Raw genomic sequence first — 19,535 nt, forward strand, 5'->3', positions numbered from 1 at the left:
AATGGCTCTAAAGGGACTAAAATAAGTAGCTTGTGCTCTCAAGCTAATCCCAGTAGACAGGAATTCAAAGGATTAAATAACCAGTGGAGCATAGATTACAACATTGATGTGTATGGGATTTACTACAACGAAATGTTTTGACAGAAGATCCATCAGGAGCTAACTTGGTGAATTTCAATATTGTCGTATGTTCTTTGATGGACATTCTGGAGTCAGACTGTGAAGACCAGTTATTCATTTCATTCTCTATACTCAATATCTAACTACATTTGAAAGGGAATATAAATGTCATCATGCAGCATTTTGAGAAATGTTGTCAGGCAGTTTTTTGATTCATGTGTCTAATTTATGTTTACTTGTCAAAATCCCATGGTGTTGACGATGGAGAATCAAGTAAGTGTTATGTTCAGGTGAAGGGTTAGGGAAAAACAGGATAATTGAACCAGGGTGCATAGAAAAATGTTCACAGGCAGCAGCAAAGTATTGAATTAATTGTAGATAATTAAGGATTGTATGCCATTGACTTTGTTCCTAAGGTTTTACATCGATAACCTGAGCAGCTATATTGTGAAATTGTCAAGAGAGCTGCACTAATTTGGAAAGGGAGGAGTTGGGATATTGCTTTACTGAAAGTCATGCTGTTCCTTGAAATGACTGCTGCAGGAAATTATAGCAATGCTGTTACTCCATTAGTAATCCAGAGTCACAGATGAATAATTGGGAGATATGAATACAAATGTCTTTGGCAGCTGGGTAAATTTAAGTTCAGTTGATAAATATATCTGGAATAAAAACCTTGTACCGATAATGGTGAACATGCAACTATCTAATTGTCAGAAAACCAATGTGGTTCATTAATGTCCTTCAGGGAAGTAAATCTGTTCTCCCTACCCACTCGGGCCTACATGTGACTCCAGACCCATGACAATGTGAGCCTTAACTATCCTTTGAGATGGCTTGGAAAGCAATTCAGTTAAATGCAATTAGGAACAGGCAAAAAATGCTGGCTTTGGCACAAACACCCATATCTTATGTAATAATGGAGAAAAATTAGTTTGGAAGAAATCATTGATTCCTTGAAATATCAACTGAAAATCAAAGAGTGCTTATCATAGTCCTTTCCAGTCTTCGTACTTTATTGCTCAAAGAAGTGTAAGTTCCTTCAAGTTGGCCTTGCTTTTCTTTAGCTTCCTATAAGAGTAAAACTGCATTAGAAGCAAAAGGAATTTAATATTATGTATTTTATCAATTGAGGAAAGCTTTATGCTATAGTAGCTCCTCACAACCCAAAGACAAAAACTCCCTTGAAGACAGTAAGTACGACAGGGTACTTACAAGAAACGTACTGCAATAATCATGGGTGACTTAACATTCACAGTGGTTGGACAAATGAAATTGACAAAGAAAGCCTGGAGGTGAGCTTATAGCGTATTTAAGACAGTTTCCTAGAACAATAAGTTCTGGAACCCACCAGGGAATAGACTGTGTTGTACCTCACAATGTATAATGAGACATGGTTAATTAAAAACCTTATAGCAAAGGATCCTCAAAATAAGAATTTCACATTTAACTTGACGGTGAGAAACATGGGTTCCTATCAAGTGTTCTAAGCTTAAGAAATTATAATTACAAGGCTTTGAAGATAGAGTTGGCTAAAATGGACTGGAAAAATAGGTTAAACAGGAAGACATGGCAAAACAGTGGCAGAAATTGAAGATGTTTCATTAAAGAAGAAAAACCCTGAGAAAAATGCCATGTCTTTGGTTAACCAGGGATGTTAAGGGTGCTATCAAATTGAAAGGACATGAATACAATGCTGCAAAGGTTAGTGGTAGGCCAGAAGTTTGGGAACATTTTATTCACTAGCAAAAGATGTTTAAAAATATAACAGAGGGAGAAATTGGAGTATGGGAGAAAAATAATAAGAATAATAAAAACAAACAGTAATATTCTGAAGCGTATTGAAAGAAAAAGGATAGCTGAAGTGAGCATTCGTGCCTGCGAGGGCGAGAATGCAGGAATTAATAATGATAAGCAAGGAAATGGCTTTGAACAGGTATTCTGTATCCATCTTCACAGTAGAGGATGTTGTTCCGAATCTTCTGCTCATCGAGCGTGTGTGATCAGCATGCCTGGAAGCACATATAACCTGGCAAATGTGAGGTGATCTCATTTGGAAGGTTGACTGCAGAAGGAAAATATACAATAAATGGTAGAGCCGTTAGAAATATTACCATACAGAGGGATCTAGGCAATCAGAACAATAGTTCCCTGAAGCTGGCAACTCAAGCGGACAAAGTGGTCAAGAAGGCTCATGGCGTGCTGGCCTTCATCGTTTGGGACATTGAGTATATCGGAAAAATCATGCTCTGGTTAGGCTGCGTTTGGGACATTGCTTCCTATTCTGGTCACCACACTACCGGAAGGAAAGGGTACAGAAACGATTTACCAGAATATTGCCTGATTTGGAGGATATGGGCCATGACAAAAGCTTGAACAAACTTGGATTGTTTTCGTTGGTGTGTGGAGGATAAGGGGGGTCCTGATAGAGGTTTATGAGATTATGACAGGCTTGAATAGAGTGGATAGTCAGAGTCTTTTCCTTAGGGTTGAAGGGTCAATTACGCAGGGAGCATAGGTTGAAAGTGAGCGGGAAATTTAAAAGAGATGCCAGGGGCAAGTTTTTCACACACAGGGTGGAGGATGCCTGGGGTGCGCTGCCGGAGGAGGTGGTGGAAGTAGATTCTATAACAATATTCAAGAGGCATCTGGATAGATATGGAATAGGCAGGGAATAGAGCAATGTGAACTATGTAGAGACAAGAAAATATTAGATTAGAGAGGTATCTGTGTTGGCACAGACTTGGTGGGCTGAAGGGCCTGTTCCTGTGCTGTGCTATTCTTTCTTCTTTGCTCTCATTGGGTTTAACATTCACATTTAAGATTTTGAACACCTAATTCATGTGAATGGAGGGAAATCATGTTCAACCGATTTAGAAGGTTGGCTAGCTAACAGGAAACGCAGTGAGTGAGCATAAAGAGTCATTTTTTTGGTTGGCAATATATAACAAGCTGTGTACACATAGGGATCACTGCTGGGACCTCAGTCACTGATGATTTTTATAAATGACTAGACAGTTTAAATGAGTGAGCAAAGGTCTGGCAAATGCAATATCATGTGGGAAAATGTGAACTTGTCCATTTGGTAAGAAGAATTTAAAAAATCAGCATATTATCTAAATTGTGAGAGATTACAGAGCCGAGTGCAGAGGGATCTGAGTGCCCCAGTGCAGAAATTGCAAAACGTTTGTATATATGAACAGCAAGTAATTAGGAAAGCTAATAGAATGTTATCATTTATTGTTATTGGAATTGAATACAAAAGTAGGGAAGTTATGCTTCAGTTATACAGTGCATTAGTGAAACCACATCTGCTGTATTGTGAGTAGGATACCAGAAACCTGCAAAAAGATGTAGAAAGGTTAAGCAAGTGGAGAAAAATTGATAGACAGAGTACAATATTGGAAAGTGTGAGGTTGTTCACTTTGACAAAAAGAATGGAAAAATAAAATCTCATTTACAAAGAGACAGGGATTCTGTAGTACAGAGGGATCTGGCTGCTCTTGGATATGAATCACAAAATGTCAGCAAGCAGGTGTATCAAGTAATTTGGAAGGCAAATGGAATATTGGAATGAAGTCTACAAGCTGGGAAGTATTGCTACAAATGTACGGGTCACTGATGAGACCACACATAGAGTAATGTGCACAGTACATTTCACTTTACTGGCGTACTTAATTAAGGAGGGTCATATTTGCATTAGAAACAGTTTAGAAAATGTTTGCTTGGCTGGTTTCTGGGATGAGGAGCTTGTATTATAAGGAAAGATTGTGCAAACTGTTCCTATACTCATTGGAGTTTAGAGCAATGAGAGGTGATCTTATTGAAACATGTATTGTTCTGAAGAGACTTCACAGGTTAAATGTTGAGGTGATGTTTCCTCTGGAGAAAAAACTTAAAACTAGGGACATTGTTTCAAAATATGGGGTCTCCCATTTAAGGTGAAGAGAAATTTCTTCTTTCAGAGTCATTAGTTTTTGGGATTCTCTCTCTCTTTCCTAGCAAGGAGTGGCGGCTGAGTTCGACAGATTTTTAATTGGCAAGGGAGTCGAGTGTTATGGAGAGGCAGGCTAGTGAGTGGAGATACGACCATAATCAGATCAGCTGAGATCTGAGTGAAAATGGAATGAGTTTAAGGAAGCGAATGGTCTACTGTTCCTATTTCTTTTGCTCTTATTTTTGTTAGACTAAAGAAGTTCTGACATTGTTTTATTCTCATGAGTAGTACCAGTTTTCCATTGTCACTGATAAAATATTCAAAACTGCACCAATTGGTGTGTATAAATACTATATGCATTAATCATATAACTCAAATGAAATCTAATGAGATAGAATTGAAGAGTCAAAAAAAAATGCTGTATTCTCAATGAATATATTAAAGAATATGTCAGTTCATGTACACTCTCAGTGTAAGAATTATTAACATCTTTTGTCCAATACTATAATATGTCATATTCTAAAATTAAGAAAATTGATGGCATGAAGTTTTCAGACTGATGACAAAACAATGTTGTGCATTATGTTGGATTTGTGTAAGGTAAAATCAATCGCAGTGCTGCCCAGGACTATTGTGGATTAATGATCCAATTTGTGGAATTATATTTTCTATTCCATCTATATCTGGGGAAGAGATTATGTCTGTAAGAACAACATTTGGAATAAATCTCCTTTAGGTAGTTTAATTTGGGTACTACAAGATTAATAACAGGATATCTTAAATGTTCACTCTTATGCCTGTGAAGAATTACACAGCAGTTTAAATGTAATCTGTTAAAATATACAGGGCCCAACAGAATAAAGATGAAAGTTAATTTGCATGAGTGCCCTGTGCGAGTTCCAACATCCCCTGCTCTATAATGTAAACATTCATGTTTTACGACCTTTGTTACATAGCTATATTGCTAATAGTATCAGTCCATTTCATACAGTGTTTGACATCTCTCCGTTATTAGCATGGTGAATTGATTAGTTCCACATGACAATGAGTATACATTTCCTGATCCAGACACTCGATGTAACTTCTCAATGTCTACTTGACAAATGGACAAATGGGCAGGGATTCAATCAAATAGCTCCCTATCCAGTTTTCTAGCTCTATCTGATTCAACTGCGTTGGAAAGTTTCCACTATTGCTAATGGAAAGGAAATGCATTTGCAATGTCCCAATTTAACTTGACACAAAACACATGTAACACAGCAACAGAGCCAGATACTTGTCCAATTATTGACCAATACATGCACACTCTTGCATTATCCACCAGTACTGGGATGGAGGGTGAGGTATTTCTTGGACATTGTTGCAGCGGAATTCCAATTTCTGTCTTCAATAGTGAAAATCCCTTCAACGACAGTACAATACAGAGAATCTAACAAGAATCACCTTGCAGTGATTTTACTGCATGAATATTAAATCATGAGAAGAGTCTTGCTGTATCCACTGTTACATGGCTGAGTACTGTTATTTGAAAGTTCATTCTATAGATTCTTTGTGTACAATTTGGCTTAAATGTCTTTCTAGTGGAGGTATCTTCCACAAGATTACAGTTTACTTCTGCAGTGGCATTAGTGGAAATCTGCAGTTGAACTAATCCTGAGACTACTCATAAAGTTAGAACATCTTTTGTATGCTCTCTAATGTACAGAATGTAAGAAATAGGGGCAGTGGTATGCCATTCAGCCCATTGGACTTGTTCTGCCATTCAATGGATGATTGATTATAATGGCTATCGACAAAAATAAAATAGAAAATTGTGATATTTGCGATATTGAAAAGTATCCGTGTACCAGCACCAATGTTTCATTTAAACTGCATTTTACTACATGCTAATTCTCTTTCTGTATCTTGACAGAATGTGTGACACAGGGGAAGGTCTATTCACCTTCCAAACAAGAGAAGGCGAGGCAATTTACCAGAAAGTGCATTCCGCAGCACTGGCCATAGCAGAACAACATGAGCAGATGCTACAAAGGGAGAAAAATTCACGGGTAAGTACGTTGGGGATGCTGGCTTCTGCTGCTCAACAATGAGTGTGAGATGGTGGAAGGGCCATCAGGGCATTCCTAATTATTCTTATTTTCTTTCATTTACTCTGTAGTACTCTATACTAAAATCCTTTAATAGGGACTATACTAAGATCCTTCAATGGGGAAATTTGACAGCGTAAGCTGCTTTGAAAGCCTCAACGAGTAAAACATCACAGATACCTTCTGGAAGTCAAATTCTATCCACTGATTTAGCTTGCTAATTGTCTCTTCAAAGAACTCTATTTGATTGTGTGAGTGAACCATCTCATCTAATACCACCCAGATTAATCCTTTTAACTTTTCCAGTCTTTAAGTGAGCATCTTGATGTCAGAATGACGTCTAAAATTCCTGGCTCTGTGCCTATTTTACAAACAAAATTACATTAGCTGGTCTCTAATCCTCAAATGTAACACCTAAAAATGCCAGAGCTCAGGCTGTCTGTTGACTATCAGCTGTCTGTCCCTAAGGATGCTAAGATGATTATTATGTGGTATAGGTAGCTTTAAAATATATCATTTTTCTATATGTGAAGATCTTTGATATATAAATTCCTGAGTCAATTTACTTGGCCAATATATCTGAAGATCGGTGCACATAATGTAATTAAAGCGTCAGAATTTTTTCTCCCATAGCTTGTGATTTGTTCCTTGAAGAGCAAGACTTTTTTTTAATATTCCACCTGCTTTGTGCATAATTGAAGTATTCCAAATGCTGTTTGCTTCTCTATGCCCCTTATTTTGCATTTTCACTGTCCTTGAATTAATCCTGAGAATTTTCATTTTCTTCCTATCTCTAAAAAGAGAGCTTAGTGCTGACCTAATGTTCTCTTAGCCATGTTTATGTCTACAGCTGCAATTATATAACAACAATCTGTCTGAAAATTTAACCAGAATTATGTCAAATATAAAGACGTTCGCAACATTTGGATTATTATGGAGTGGAATCGAAGGCATTAGGAGAATTTAAAGTGTTGCTGGATTCAGGGCTAGAAGATTTCAAATACAAAGGGAACAAACTCAATGAGCCAAATAGACTTTCTTTCTTCTTGATATTTTCTTATGTTCTCTTGATCTATCCTGACTGTGCCTGATTCATGCTCCCTGATTGTGAATCTAACTCTCAGGCCCAAATGAGTATTTTGGCATTAAATATTTAATATATAAATCTATTCAGTACTCACAGGAATGATCATATTATTAAAACTAACATGGGCCCAAAATAGAGTGGCACAAGTTAATAAGGCTTTTTTTTAGAAAAAGCAAACCACCAAGCACCCTAGCACTGCCCACTGGTCACTGGACCAGGGGCAGAAGGGGGGCCTATTGGGGAAGGTGGGGGGAGTGGGGCAAGACCTACTCATAGGGCCAATTGCTGGTGGCGTGGCCTGTAGCACACTCTGCAGTGAGATCAGTGGGGGAATGAGCATGGGGGGCAATCAGGGCTGCACATTGTGGGGGGAGATCGGAGTTGCACGTGGTTGAGGGGGGGCGAGATCGGGGCTGCACGCGGTAGGGGTGGGGGTGAGATCAGGGCTGCACGCAGTTGGGGGGGACAAGATTGGGGCTGCACACAGTAGAGGGTGGCAAGATTGGGACTGTATGCGGTGGGGGGGGGGGTGCTGAGATCAGGGCTGCACATGGTGGGAAGGGTGAAATCAGGGCTGCACACAGTGGTGGGGGGGGGGTGAGATCTGAGCTGCACAGGGTGGGGCAGGTGAGTTCGAGTCTGCACACAGTGGGGGGGGTGCGGGCGAGATCAGAGCTGGGCATGGGATGGGTTTTGGGGCTGGTGATTCAGGCTGGCCCAGTAGGGGGTTAGTTGGGTAGGCCAGTAATCGGGCTGGGGGGCCTGGGAAAAGCTTGGGAGGCTGGCAATGGGTGGGGGTGGGGTGCAATGCACATGCGCTGATCCTCCTACTGATAGATTGGCACATGTGCAGCGGCCCTCTCAGCATGTTGGATCCAGCCTCCCCAGTGGGATGAGGCCCCACCCTCCACTCATGGCATGAAGGTCCCTGAATGCCGGAGATTCATTCCACTTAGTGCGCCCAAAAAGCGGGCAGGAAAATCTCCTGCTTTCCTGCCTGTTGGGCACTTCATTTTTTTGGGAAATCCTGGCCATAGTGAATTTGGATTTCCAAAAGGCGTTTGATAAGGTGCCTCATAAAAGGTTACCACAGAAGATAAGAACTCATAAGATTGCAGGTAATGTATTAACATGGACAGGGGACTGGCTAACTAATGGGAAACAAAGAGTCGGAATAAATGAGTCATTGTCAGGATAGCAAACTGTAATTCTTGGAGTGCCATCAGGATCAGTGTTGGAGCCTCAGTTACCTTTGATCTATGTTAATGACTTGAAGAAACCATTTGTATTGTAGCCAAATCTGTTGACAATATAAAGATTGAAAGCAAAGCAAGTTATGAGGAGAATACAAAGTGTCTATAAAGGAATACAGATATGTTAAGTGACTGCGTGGAAAAAATAGCAGATGGAGCATAGTGTGGGAAATTCAGGCTGTCCAATTTGACAAGAGAAATAGGAAAGTAGAATTTTTAAATGTACAGAATGCTCTGGCAGAGAGGGATCTGCGGCTCCTCGTACAAGAATCACAAGAAGTCAGCATGCATGTACAGTGGGTAATTAGGAACACAAATGGAGTGTTTGCCTTTATTGCAAGGAATATGAAGTATAGAAGTAGGTAAGTCTTGCTACAGTTGCATAGGGCCTTGGTGAAACCACTGAGAGTACCGAATAGCATTTTGGTCACAATACTTCAGGAAGGATGTACTTCTGTTGGGAACAATTCAAGGAAGGGTTAATAGGTTAATTTCTGGGATGAAGAGTTTGCCTTATGAGGAATGGGTTTTTACTCATTGCAATTTAGAAGAATAAGATGTGATCTTATTGAACTATATAAGAATCTGAGGGGGTTTGATAGGGTAACTGCTCAGAGGATGTTTCCCCTTACGGAGGAATCTAGAACAAGGGAAACGGTTTCAAAATAAAGGGTCTTCCATTCAAAATGAATATGAGAAATGTTTCTATGAGGGTCACGAGGGTCAGCCAAATGAATTAGTGTCAATTTAGTTTGCCAGTCAACCTAAGGCACACGTCTTTGGATTGTGGGAGGAAACCGGAGCACTCGGAGGAAACCCACACAAACAGGAGGAGAATGTGCAAGCTCCCACAGACCGTGACCTGAGCTGAAAATCGGACCCAGGTCCCCGGAGCTGTGCAGCTACAGTGCTAATCACTGAGCTATCGTGCTGCACATAACACGGTCCGACACAGTACACACCCACACGGACAAAGAGCACGAAGTGGCAACAGAAACGCACACCCGCGCCATGCCGAGGATCAGTGCGGACGCCAAAAACACCAACTGGGAGGCTAGGCAGAAGCCACATGAGCAAAGGAGTACCAGTGGCACTCCGACCCACCGATGCAGGACCAAATGAGTAGCTAGAACACACGGGGCAGACATGACAACACACTTCTTTAAACAATGATGGATGCAGGATCACTTAGTGTGGAATTCTCCCCAAAAATTCAAAGTGCCGAATTTGTGTGAAAACTGGAGTAAATCCTGTAGCTTTTTTGAGTGGGATTGTCAAAATGAATCTCCCACACTCTGAGCATTGCAGAGTGCGTTAGCATGAATTGCAGTGAAAAGCTGGGTGTTGGGCCTATTCCCATTGGCAAGGCTGGTAGCATAGACCGAGCGGGCTACTGTGCGTACAGCAATCTGTCATTGCAGAGGTCGGCGCATGTGCAGTAGCCCAACAGTGCCGGTCTCCTGATTGCTGGGCAGCTCGATGGCTCACCAGCCCCGTGATTTTACATCACTGGCCATGAGATCCCCCACCTCAATCGCTGGCCTCCCAGATGTGTCCAGGCCACCCCCCCCCTCTCCCCCCCACCGCTGCCTGCAGTCCCAACCCTCCTGGTGGCCCCCACCCACCCCAATGACCAGTCCCCGTCACCCCTTCCCTCCTTCTGCTCGTAATCCCAAGTACAGGGTGGCAGTGGGACCCCCACCGCCACTGATTGACCTGCCCTCATTAGGCCCTGTCCCCTTGACATTGCCCAATGCCTGGTGGGCAGTGCCAAGGTGACTCCTGAATATTGCCACTTTTCCAAGAAAGTGAAGTTAAGACCACCTCATATCAACAATGATTTTATTGAATGGTGGAGCTGATTTGAAGGACAAAATGGCTTCTCCTGCTCCCATGTTTTCATGTGGGAACTCGCTTCCACAAGGACTTGTTCAGTGAATGAGATAGATGCATAGACAGGGAACCTGGAGAAGTAGATGAGAGAGAGAAAGGAATAGAAGGCCGAATGGCCTTTCTAGACTCTATTGTGGAATTTTAATCCAAAAAGAAATGGTGGGATTAGTAAAATAGTGTATAAAAATTTAAAAAAAACTGAAAAACTATATCTGACATCACTTCCAGTTGGAACAGAGATAGGTCGGCAGCCAGCCTGCCCACAGAGGCAAATACATTGGTCAAATTTCATAATTATGATGTATGCTTCGAAACTAACCACCATTTTAAATTTAATCATGACTGGCTGGGTTTCTCAAGGAATGTGAGGACTGCTGGATCCAGCTTGTTTGCTTTTCCCATTCTCCCCTTCCCCTACACCCCCATTGGATATCTCCCTGCCCAGACCTTCTAATCTACGTCCCTCTCTCCCTGATGCTTCTAATCTCCCTGCACCCCTCCCATTTCAGCCTGGAAGCCTCAGTACTTATTCCGCCCCTCTTTGTTCCCAGGCTATGACTTAATGGCAAAGGTCTACCACCTGACAGCCTCTCAACATGGTTGGCTATGGCAGGCAACAGGAAACAAAAAGATTAAGCAGGATTGAACAAAGGAAATTCATTCTTCCATATTTCCTAACCTCAAACTACAATTTCTCTGTTCCCACCCAACTTCTGAGACAGTACTGACACCTTTGTAACTCTGTGGAACTATTAAAACATTCTAAATTAATAAATGCATGAGAATTCTCAGCACTTTTTAACATTTTATTGGGGTTAAGTTTTATATACAGTGACAGCTTAAAACCTGTTACGTAACCTTAGAGGGTCTCACAGTTTCACTTTCAATTTCTGTTGTAACTTTTTTATTACCTTAAGTGGTAGTGTAATAGCAAGGAGGTCTTGTGATGCAGTGGTAACCTCCCTGTCTCTGTGCCAGAAGCTCTGAGTTAGATTGCCAATTGGGACTTGATAGCCACGGAAGATGCGTTCATTATATGCCAAGCAGATTGATTACTAACTTTCAAATCCTTCCAAAAGAGCAACGGGTAAGAGTGGGAGAACCTCTTCATCAGCCAGAACCTACAAAAGGCTTCAGAAGACTACTGCAGTACCTTGACAAGCATTAGCAATACTTTCTTAGGGTGTCATGGTGACACAGTGTTTAGTACTGTTGCCTCACAGCACTAGGGACTCAGTTCTATTCCGACATGGGTCACTGTCTGTTCGGAGTCTGTACGTTTTCCCCATGTCTGCATGGGTTTCCTCCGGGTGCTCCAGTTTCCTCCCATAGTCCGAAAGATTGTTAAATTGCCCTTTAGTGTCTGGGATTAGAAGGGTAAATTCATGGGGTTATGAGATAGGGCCTGGATGAGATTGTTGTCGGTGCAAGCTCGATGAGCCAAATGGCCTCCTTCTGCACTAGGGATTCTGTGATTCTCCTCAATGTACCCGAACAGGTGCTGGAATGTGGTGACTCAGGGATTTTCACAATAACTCCATTGCCAATTTGTGATATTAATAAATCAACATTAAACTTCAAGGCCATGACACCTGAACAGCAAGAATGGAATAACAGCACTTCCAGTCTTGTTAATATGTCCATCTGGCCGTTTAAGAAAAGATTAAACAAATGACCCTGCCTTGTTATTGATAATTTCACAAAATAACAGAACAATCCAACAATTCCATTTTATGAGAAATTCATTGTGCTCTTCAAAATATTTTTTAGAAAATGCACCAAGATATGTGGACATAGACCAAAGCGACAACTTTAGTATTTTGTAGTATCAAACCCCTGTAAGAGGGCAAAGTTTTGGAGGGTCACGTGGCCCAATTGGGTCAAATGGGCCAAAGTGTGCAAATCCTGGCGCAGAGTGTGGGTTCCCCCGGACAGTTTCGGAACCAGGCAACATAATCGGTAGCATCTACCTCACTCTCTGTACCCGATTTTTCACTGTTATTAAGCAGTTATTTTTGTCATTCCATTTGGTGGTCAGCACTTCTGTTCTCCAGATTATAGTTAGATCTCCAGTGAAGGTTAAACAAAAACTGAATAATATTTTCTGTTGCTTGGGTAAAGTAACTTATTAGGAGAAAGGAGGTGTTGGCAAAGGAGGTCTCAATAAGATTGTTGTTAGTTTTACTACCTCTTCCCCAACAACAAGTGATTGTTGTGAAAGTGCCAATAGTGAGAAATTTATTAATAAATTGTGCCATCAGATCAGATTTATTTCTGTGTGATACGCTAATTAAATTTTCCCCGTATCTCCAGGAGACAATTACTCGTATGCACATTCTGCAGTACATAATCATTATTTTAATAGCAGCAGCATATTAATGAAGTATGCTAATTGGTTGAACTTTCATGTACAAATTAAGTTAATTGGATAGTTGCCTATAAATCAAATACAATATCTCCTCTCTTTCTAAAACTGAGTGCATTGTTGGAAAATGTACATTAGAATATGTTAATTAGATCCAATTCACAGCTGCAGGTTAAGTTGATTAGAAAATAGATTAGTGCATACAACTCAAATATGACCTGCAAATATCACAAGATCATTGTGCTTTATTCAATTAAGAACATTTCCCAGTTTCAACAGATGAACAAAAAAAATCACGACAAATAATCCTTTAAAACTTCAATCAAGTGGTAAAGGGAAAGTTATATAAAACATCACATCAACTTAAGGGTATCTTTTGCATTGCAAGCAAAAATTTCCGTCATAACATGTGGCAATCTCAAATTTAAATGGCAAACTTATCAACAGTAATGAGTATATGGCAAAACATATTATGATGTTTATTTTGTTAGTGTATTCTGGTTCAGTAATCAAATCTATGTTTTCTAATAATGGAGCAGATTATTTACAGTTTGCAGGAAATATTTGTAGAACATCGAAAAGTGCTTAAAAAAATACTTAAATTTTAAAAATATATTTATGGGATCTGGTGTCGCTGTCTGGATAATCCCAAGTTGCCCTAGAAATGATGATGATGAGCTCTTACTTGTACGGTTTGTCAGTGATGCATATTGTATATAAATATTATAATTGTGAATAAGTGATATGGATAAGTATTTGTATGTCCACCTACATCAGTGACTCTGAAAGAAGCTGGCAATTCAATTTCTTACCTTTCAATAGAAATGAGTTTTTTCGTACTGTGTAAAATATGTTGACTACATTTTCCCATGAGAAACATAAAAATTATACAGTGGCCGCACCATATATTTATTAACTCTTTCAATTGTGCCAGTGCATTGAGCAGTGCCATTTCACTTACTTTAAATCTTCCTGGAAGATCGAGTCATTTTAATTTGTGCATTGTTAATTTCCTCATTAAATAATTTAAATTGCATATTAATACATTTGTTCATTTTCTGTTCAGTTGTGGCACAACTTTGATGAAGGTTGAAACACAGATTTGTACATGTGTCACTGTATCGGTGCTCTGTCTTGAATGAAGTAATTGTTTTGTAAACTGGAACTGGTGATCCAATTGACTTGATTTACTTTTAATGAGAACTAACTCCAGGGAGTTAGATTGTGCAGGAGAAGAGGCGAGCAAGTCAGGAGGAAACTGCTCAAGGCGTTGACCTCTGTGACAAAATAAACAGGAGATCTGTGGCAGGGTCTCGCCACTGCCACAAAATAAGTGGAGGGGCATGTGGCAATGTCTCCTGTTACACAAAATAGAAACAACCAGTAGTTCAGATGGAATAATAAATGAGGGCTGAATTGGTGAGTGGGCTAGGATGCTTTGTCTCTCAGTTGGATCAATATTACATTTGTTGTCAATGCACAATATTTTTATTTTGTAATCATGGTTTGAGATTACTGTTTGGAGAGAAAATAGATGGTGTTGTGTGATAAGCTTGGAACTTGTTGAGAAGTGGAATTTGGACAGGGTTGAGAGGTGGGCTGAGGATAAATTAGTCTACGTGGATGGAGTGGCAAATAGATCATCCGGCTTGACCAGAATACAGAACTATAATTAGAAACATACTCCACTGTGTTAATCCGTTTAACAGCCAATCTTGTGAATTTGTTGATATGATAGTTTCACACACTGTTAGTGGTCCAATGCTGATTGAATAACACAGTTTGTGCTGCTGTTGTATGTGGACCATAGGCATAAACCCAGCAGAGTGACAGATGGGGGTGTGTGTGTATGTGGAAGGGAGGCAGTGGCATATAGCCATAAGTTTCCTGCATTAGGAGTACTAAATGTAGTTTCATTCAAAGCACTGTTAGCAAATATTGACCTGTGAGGCCTGGAGTTGGGGTAAGTGAGTGATCACATTGACTTTAATGGTCACTGAGTGGTTTGCTGTGCTGCAGAGTAAGAGGATGGGACACTCTAATGCTTAATGATCATCCCAGAACAGCATCCTAGTAAATCTTTTCTGCACTCTTTCTAGTTGGATAATATTCTTTCTAAAATAGTTTCAAAACTGCACACAGTATTCCAAGTGTGGCCGCACCAATATCTTGTACAACTTCAACAAGATGTCCTAACTCCTGTATTCAATGTTCTGACCAATGAAAGCAAGCATGCTAAATATGTCCTTCACCACTCTGTGACTCCACTTTAAATGACCCATGAACCTGTACCCCTAGATCTCTTTGTTCTATAAGTCCTATCATTAACTGAGTAAGTTTTGCCCTGTTCGATCTACCAAAATGTATCACCTCACATTTATCTAAATTAAACTTCATCTGCCACTCATCAGCCCACTGGCCCAATTGATCAAGATCCTACTGCAATCCTAGATAATCTTCTTCACTGTCTACAATGCCACCAATCTTGGTGTCATTTGCAAACATATTAACCATGCCTACTAAATTCTTATCCAAATCATTAATATAAATGACATAATATAAGTAACAGTGGACCGAGCACCGATCCCTGAGACACACCATTGGTCAAAGACCTCCAGTTTGAAAAACAACCCTTTAAAGCCACCCTCTGGCTACTGTCATCCAGCCAATTTTGTATCCATTTGGTTAATTTGGTACAACCAAATGGATTTTGATGCTATGCTCAGGAAGTGGATTAGAATCCAGTCCACATGCTTAGCTCATTTTGCATTCCAGCTTCACCAAAGACCCAGAGTGGGATGTCCTCTAACCACCAAGGCTGTAGGATCTCTGTCAACATGCTTTAGGATGAGAGCCATATATACCCATTCACCGGTTAGCAGACAAATTGCATACCTTTCAACTTCAAATTGTACCTCTGCATATAGTACCACCTCCAGGACCTTGCAATGCTTAGCAGATTTCATTGAGTCAATTTATTTGAGATTTCTCCTTCACTGCCCAAAAGCTTCTCATGCGTGCATTTTTGCATCATATCTCAATGTCCACAACCAAAGATAGATTAGTAAGCCTTAAGGAACTCAGGGAATGAGATTTAGGCCTAGGAATTTAGGCAGGAGTAATTGCAAGATGAATGGAGAAGGAGCTTCAAACTTATCACCTGCAGTGAAGTAGATGAAGACAGAATCATATGATGCATATATTATATCCCTTACTATACGTTCTGTAAAAATTTTACTTCTCCATATTGGACAATGCTAGCCAGACTCTAGCCAAGGACTTTTTCTACATATTCAGGTCGCACCCATGCTTGTGGTCACTGTGGATAACAGCTTGGGGAACCATTGGACCAATCCTCGACAATCAAATCATGCTTTGTTGGTTTACCAACAAAAGAGCAAGCTCTCCCCAAAGCAATTAGATCATTAAAATTTCTGTTCATAGACCAACCTCTTTCAATGGACATTTCAATGAAGCAATATCATAGAATCCCTCCAGTACAGAAGGAGGCCATTTGACCCATCAAGTCTGCACCGACCACAATCCCGCCAAAGCCCTATGTAGTTGGCAAACTTATCATAGACCCATGTTGCTGTCGGTGCTTCCTTTTTGACTATAGTATATCTTTGTTCTATTTCAGTCAATGGCCCAGATGCATAATAAATGGTTCTGTGCCTTCTGTCTCTCTGGATTTGAAGAATACTGCTTCTAGTCTGGTCACTGATACATCCGCAGCAACAATTGTTGGCAATTCTGTGCCAGTATGCCTGATGAAAACAGCATGCTCTTGATGTTCTGTGATGAGATTTGCTGATGTTCTCCCCAACACCATGTCAGACCTTCGCATGTCAGGTTCTCTGCCTGTCTGACCATGTCCATAAATTGTTTGAGCTCTGTAACATTATGGGGTGATAGAAAATCCTTTGTGGCCTTGGTGTTTTGGGATCAGCCCTGATGGCAATTAAAGCAATATCTCCCAAAGGGTATAATCAATGTTTTCTTTCAAGTTTATTTATTGGTGTCACAGTTAGACTTACATTAACACTGCAATTAAGTTACAGTGAAAACCCCCTAGTTGCCACACTCTGGTGCCTGTTCAGGTACACTGAGGGAGAATTTAACATGGCCAATGCACCTTCCAACATGTTTTTAAGACTGGAAGGAAACCCATGCACAGGGACAACATGCAAACTCCACACAACTGCTGACACAAGCCAGGAATTGAACCAGGGTCCCTGGCACTGTGAGATCGCAGTGCTAACCACTGTGCTTACGGTATTGTCGGTGGTTTGGATTCCTTATGCAAAGGTTGCTGCCAAAAACCACTTTTAAGGTTCTACTTTGTATAAGCGTGAATCAAAACTAGCTTTGTCCAACTTGCATCCACAAATGCCAATGGGGTAGATCTCACTTTCCATTTCCTCATTTAACTGTGTGAGGTGAACACCATTGCAGAGGGAACCACTCAGTTTTGATATGGGAACCATGCTTCAATGCCAATTTGTGAGTTTGATGACAGGTGACATGATTACCCAATGCAACATTGATTAAATTTCTTGTTTCACCTCCTGTAAAAATGATTGTGGAGCCTTCCTGGGGTTGAACAAGCACACTGGTTTTGCATCTAGTTGCAATATGATGTGATGGGTTGTTTTCAGCTTCCCAGGTCTCGCAATAGCTTTCGGAATTTTGCCCAGCGTATTGTTGGCTTTTTCTAAGCATTATCAATTTATCGATGAGTTATAACTCTGTGCAAGCTGTTCTACTAAACAGTGAACATTCTTGATTGCAAATCATATCCAAAGTTTCTGTGATTTCTTATCGTTCATGCTGGGGTTGAGCAGTCAACTGACCCTTGACTTCCAGCCGAATACCTCCTGGACCATTGAGTCTATCAGCTGATGGCTGGAGAATGTCTGATTTTCTGTGTCTGACAGAACTGGAACTGCTGCTCCAGGATCTAACTTGAAGTTTGTTTTATTTCTTTTGATCTTAAATATCTGGACCCCAATGGTTTACATTTGATCCTGCAATTTCACCCCAGAATTATCATTTTTTCTTCAATTTCCCTAAATGTCTTCAGTTTCCTGATTGCTTTATGATCTTGGCTGATTTCCTATCACTGGTTTGTTAAGAGCTGTTTGCTGTGGCAAACAGATGTAAAGTGGCATCTTATCTTGCAGGAATGGTAGTCAACATGTTTGGCACAGTATTCTTCTTGTCGAAGCAGCATTTATCTCCCATAGCACTGCATTTTTTTACATGCTATAAACTGGACTGTATCAGCCAGTTTTCTCCATGAGATTTCTTTCTCACCTGCGACAAAATATTTATTTTGCTTTCTTTTTTCTCCCTGTTTTAAAATAACCTGCTAAATATAGGTCAATTTGTGATGCGGCAACCAATATGTAAATTGATCTGTTGTTCAAAATAAATACTTGAGCGGAATTACACTAAGCTTTTCCTATTGTGCGCACTAGATAGAATGCGAAGAGAATTAATGAGCAAAAAGGGAATGAACCAAGCAGAAAATGGTATTGCAAATGAGAATAATTCAATCAATGTAAAATAGACATACAGCACCAACGTAGTATCAAATTTATATTCAACTTTTGAGACATCACTAACTCTGTAAGCAATGTGCTATCAGGGCATTTAGAAATGGTGCCTATTGTTGCTGCCATTTTGTCTGGTAAAGGACAGGTGCATATTGGGAAAGCAATACCTTTCAGTACTTCTGGAAAGTCAACAGTCAAAATCTTAAAAGTTGGACACCTGATTTTGGATCAACTAGGTTGAAAATACTTCTTGCATCCAGTTTTGCTGCGAGGGGATAAAATGAGGAAAGGCAGAAGAGAGGCAACAGCATCATGTGTGGAACTATTTCCATTGTGGGGGATAAAAAGCTTTGATTATGATGATGCAATCATCACAGTCATTGCTTATTTGTTTGGGGTCACTCTCTGACAAAGTGTAGATGCGCTTCAATTAACTTCACTAATACGTGCAACCCGCAAATGTTCACACTCCACATCGCAAATGTACGTCTTTACCACAATTACTTGATAACTTAGCAAGAGCATTCTTGTTAATCCTTCCCTTGACACTCCTCTGCAGCTGCAAAATCCACAGCTATTTTAATTAAAGAATTGATGCAATAAAATGGAGGCATACTTTGTCATTTAATTTATTTTCCTTTGAGACAGACTGTAATGAATGTTTCTTGTGATTAATAATCAGCCAAATTAGTGATCTAATTTGATTACTCCAATTGCAAGCTTCTGTTATTGACATTTGCTTGAGGCAAGTCAACCAACAAGGGCACAAGTAATTTGAGTCTGATTGCGATTACAGTTCTTACACCAAGTCGTCCTTGAATGTACATTTCTCTTTCCTTTGTTTAAGTGAAAACCTCCAAGATAATTTAAATGATCAAAAAGGATGTAGGAAGTGCACTTCCACTATTCACTTGATAGAACATAATTGTAAATGTAATGGTAGACAAAATGTTTATGATTTTCTTAAAAAAAGAAGAGAGATGTTCTGTCTTTGCATGGGTCAAGTGGCCCTCCAAACATATGGTCAAATGGCCCTGGGAGCAATACCAGTATTCAAGCACTGAGGACCTGGATGCCATGCTGATAAAGGTCAAATGACCTTCGATGAGTGGGCAAAGTCAGTGAATGCATCTTCAGATGCCATGTCCCATAAAACTATAATATTAACCTCAATTCTCCATATCCCATCACACACATAGTAACAATTTCTATCAGTGAGGAATCATACCTAATAT

General features: G+C 40.2%; 1 protein-coding gene across 2 annotated transcripts in view; it reads left to right on the plus strand.

The window, feature by feature from the left end:
• LOC145353675 (docking protein 5-like) overlaps window positions 1-19,535 on the plus strand; it is a 370,165-nt gene that overhangs the window by 297,569 nt on the left and 53,061 nt on the right. For both annotated transcript variants that reach the window (XR_013888759.1, XM_080204448.1), the window contains exon 6: window positions 5,970-6,105. Coding sequence is in view for 1 of the 2 variants with exons in the window: in XM_080204448.1 (XP_080060574.1) it covers window positions 5,970-6,105 (136 nt within the window). In the remaining variant the exon portion in view is untranslated. The remainder of the gene's footprint in view (window positions 1-5,969; window positions 6,106-19,535) is intronic.

Source organism: Carcharhinus amblyrhynchos, chromosome 16 (genome assembly GCF_965287045.1).
Source record: "Carcharhinus amblyrhynchos chromosome 16, sCarAmb.v2.hapA, whole genome shotgun sequence".
NCBI lineage: Eukaryota > Metazoa > Chordata > Chondrichthyes > Carcharhiniformes > Carcharhinidae > Carcharhinus > Carcharhinus amblyrhynchos.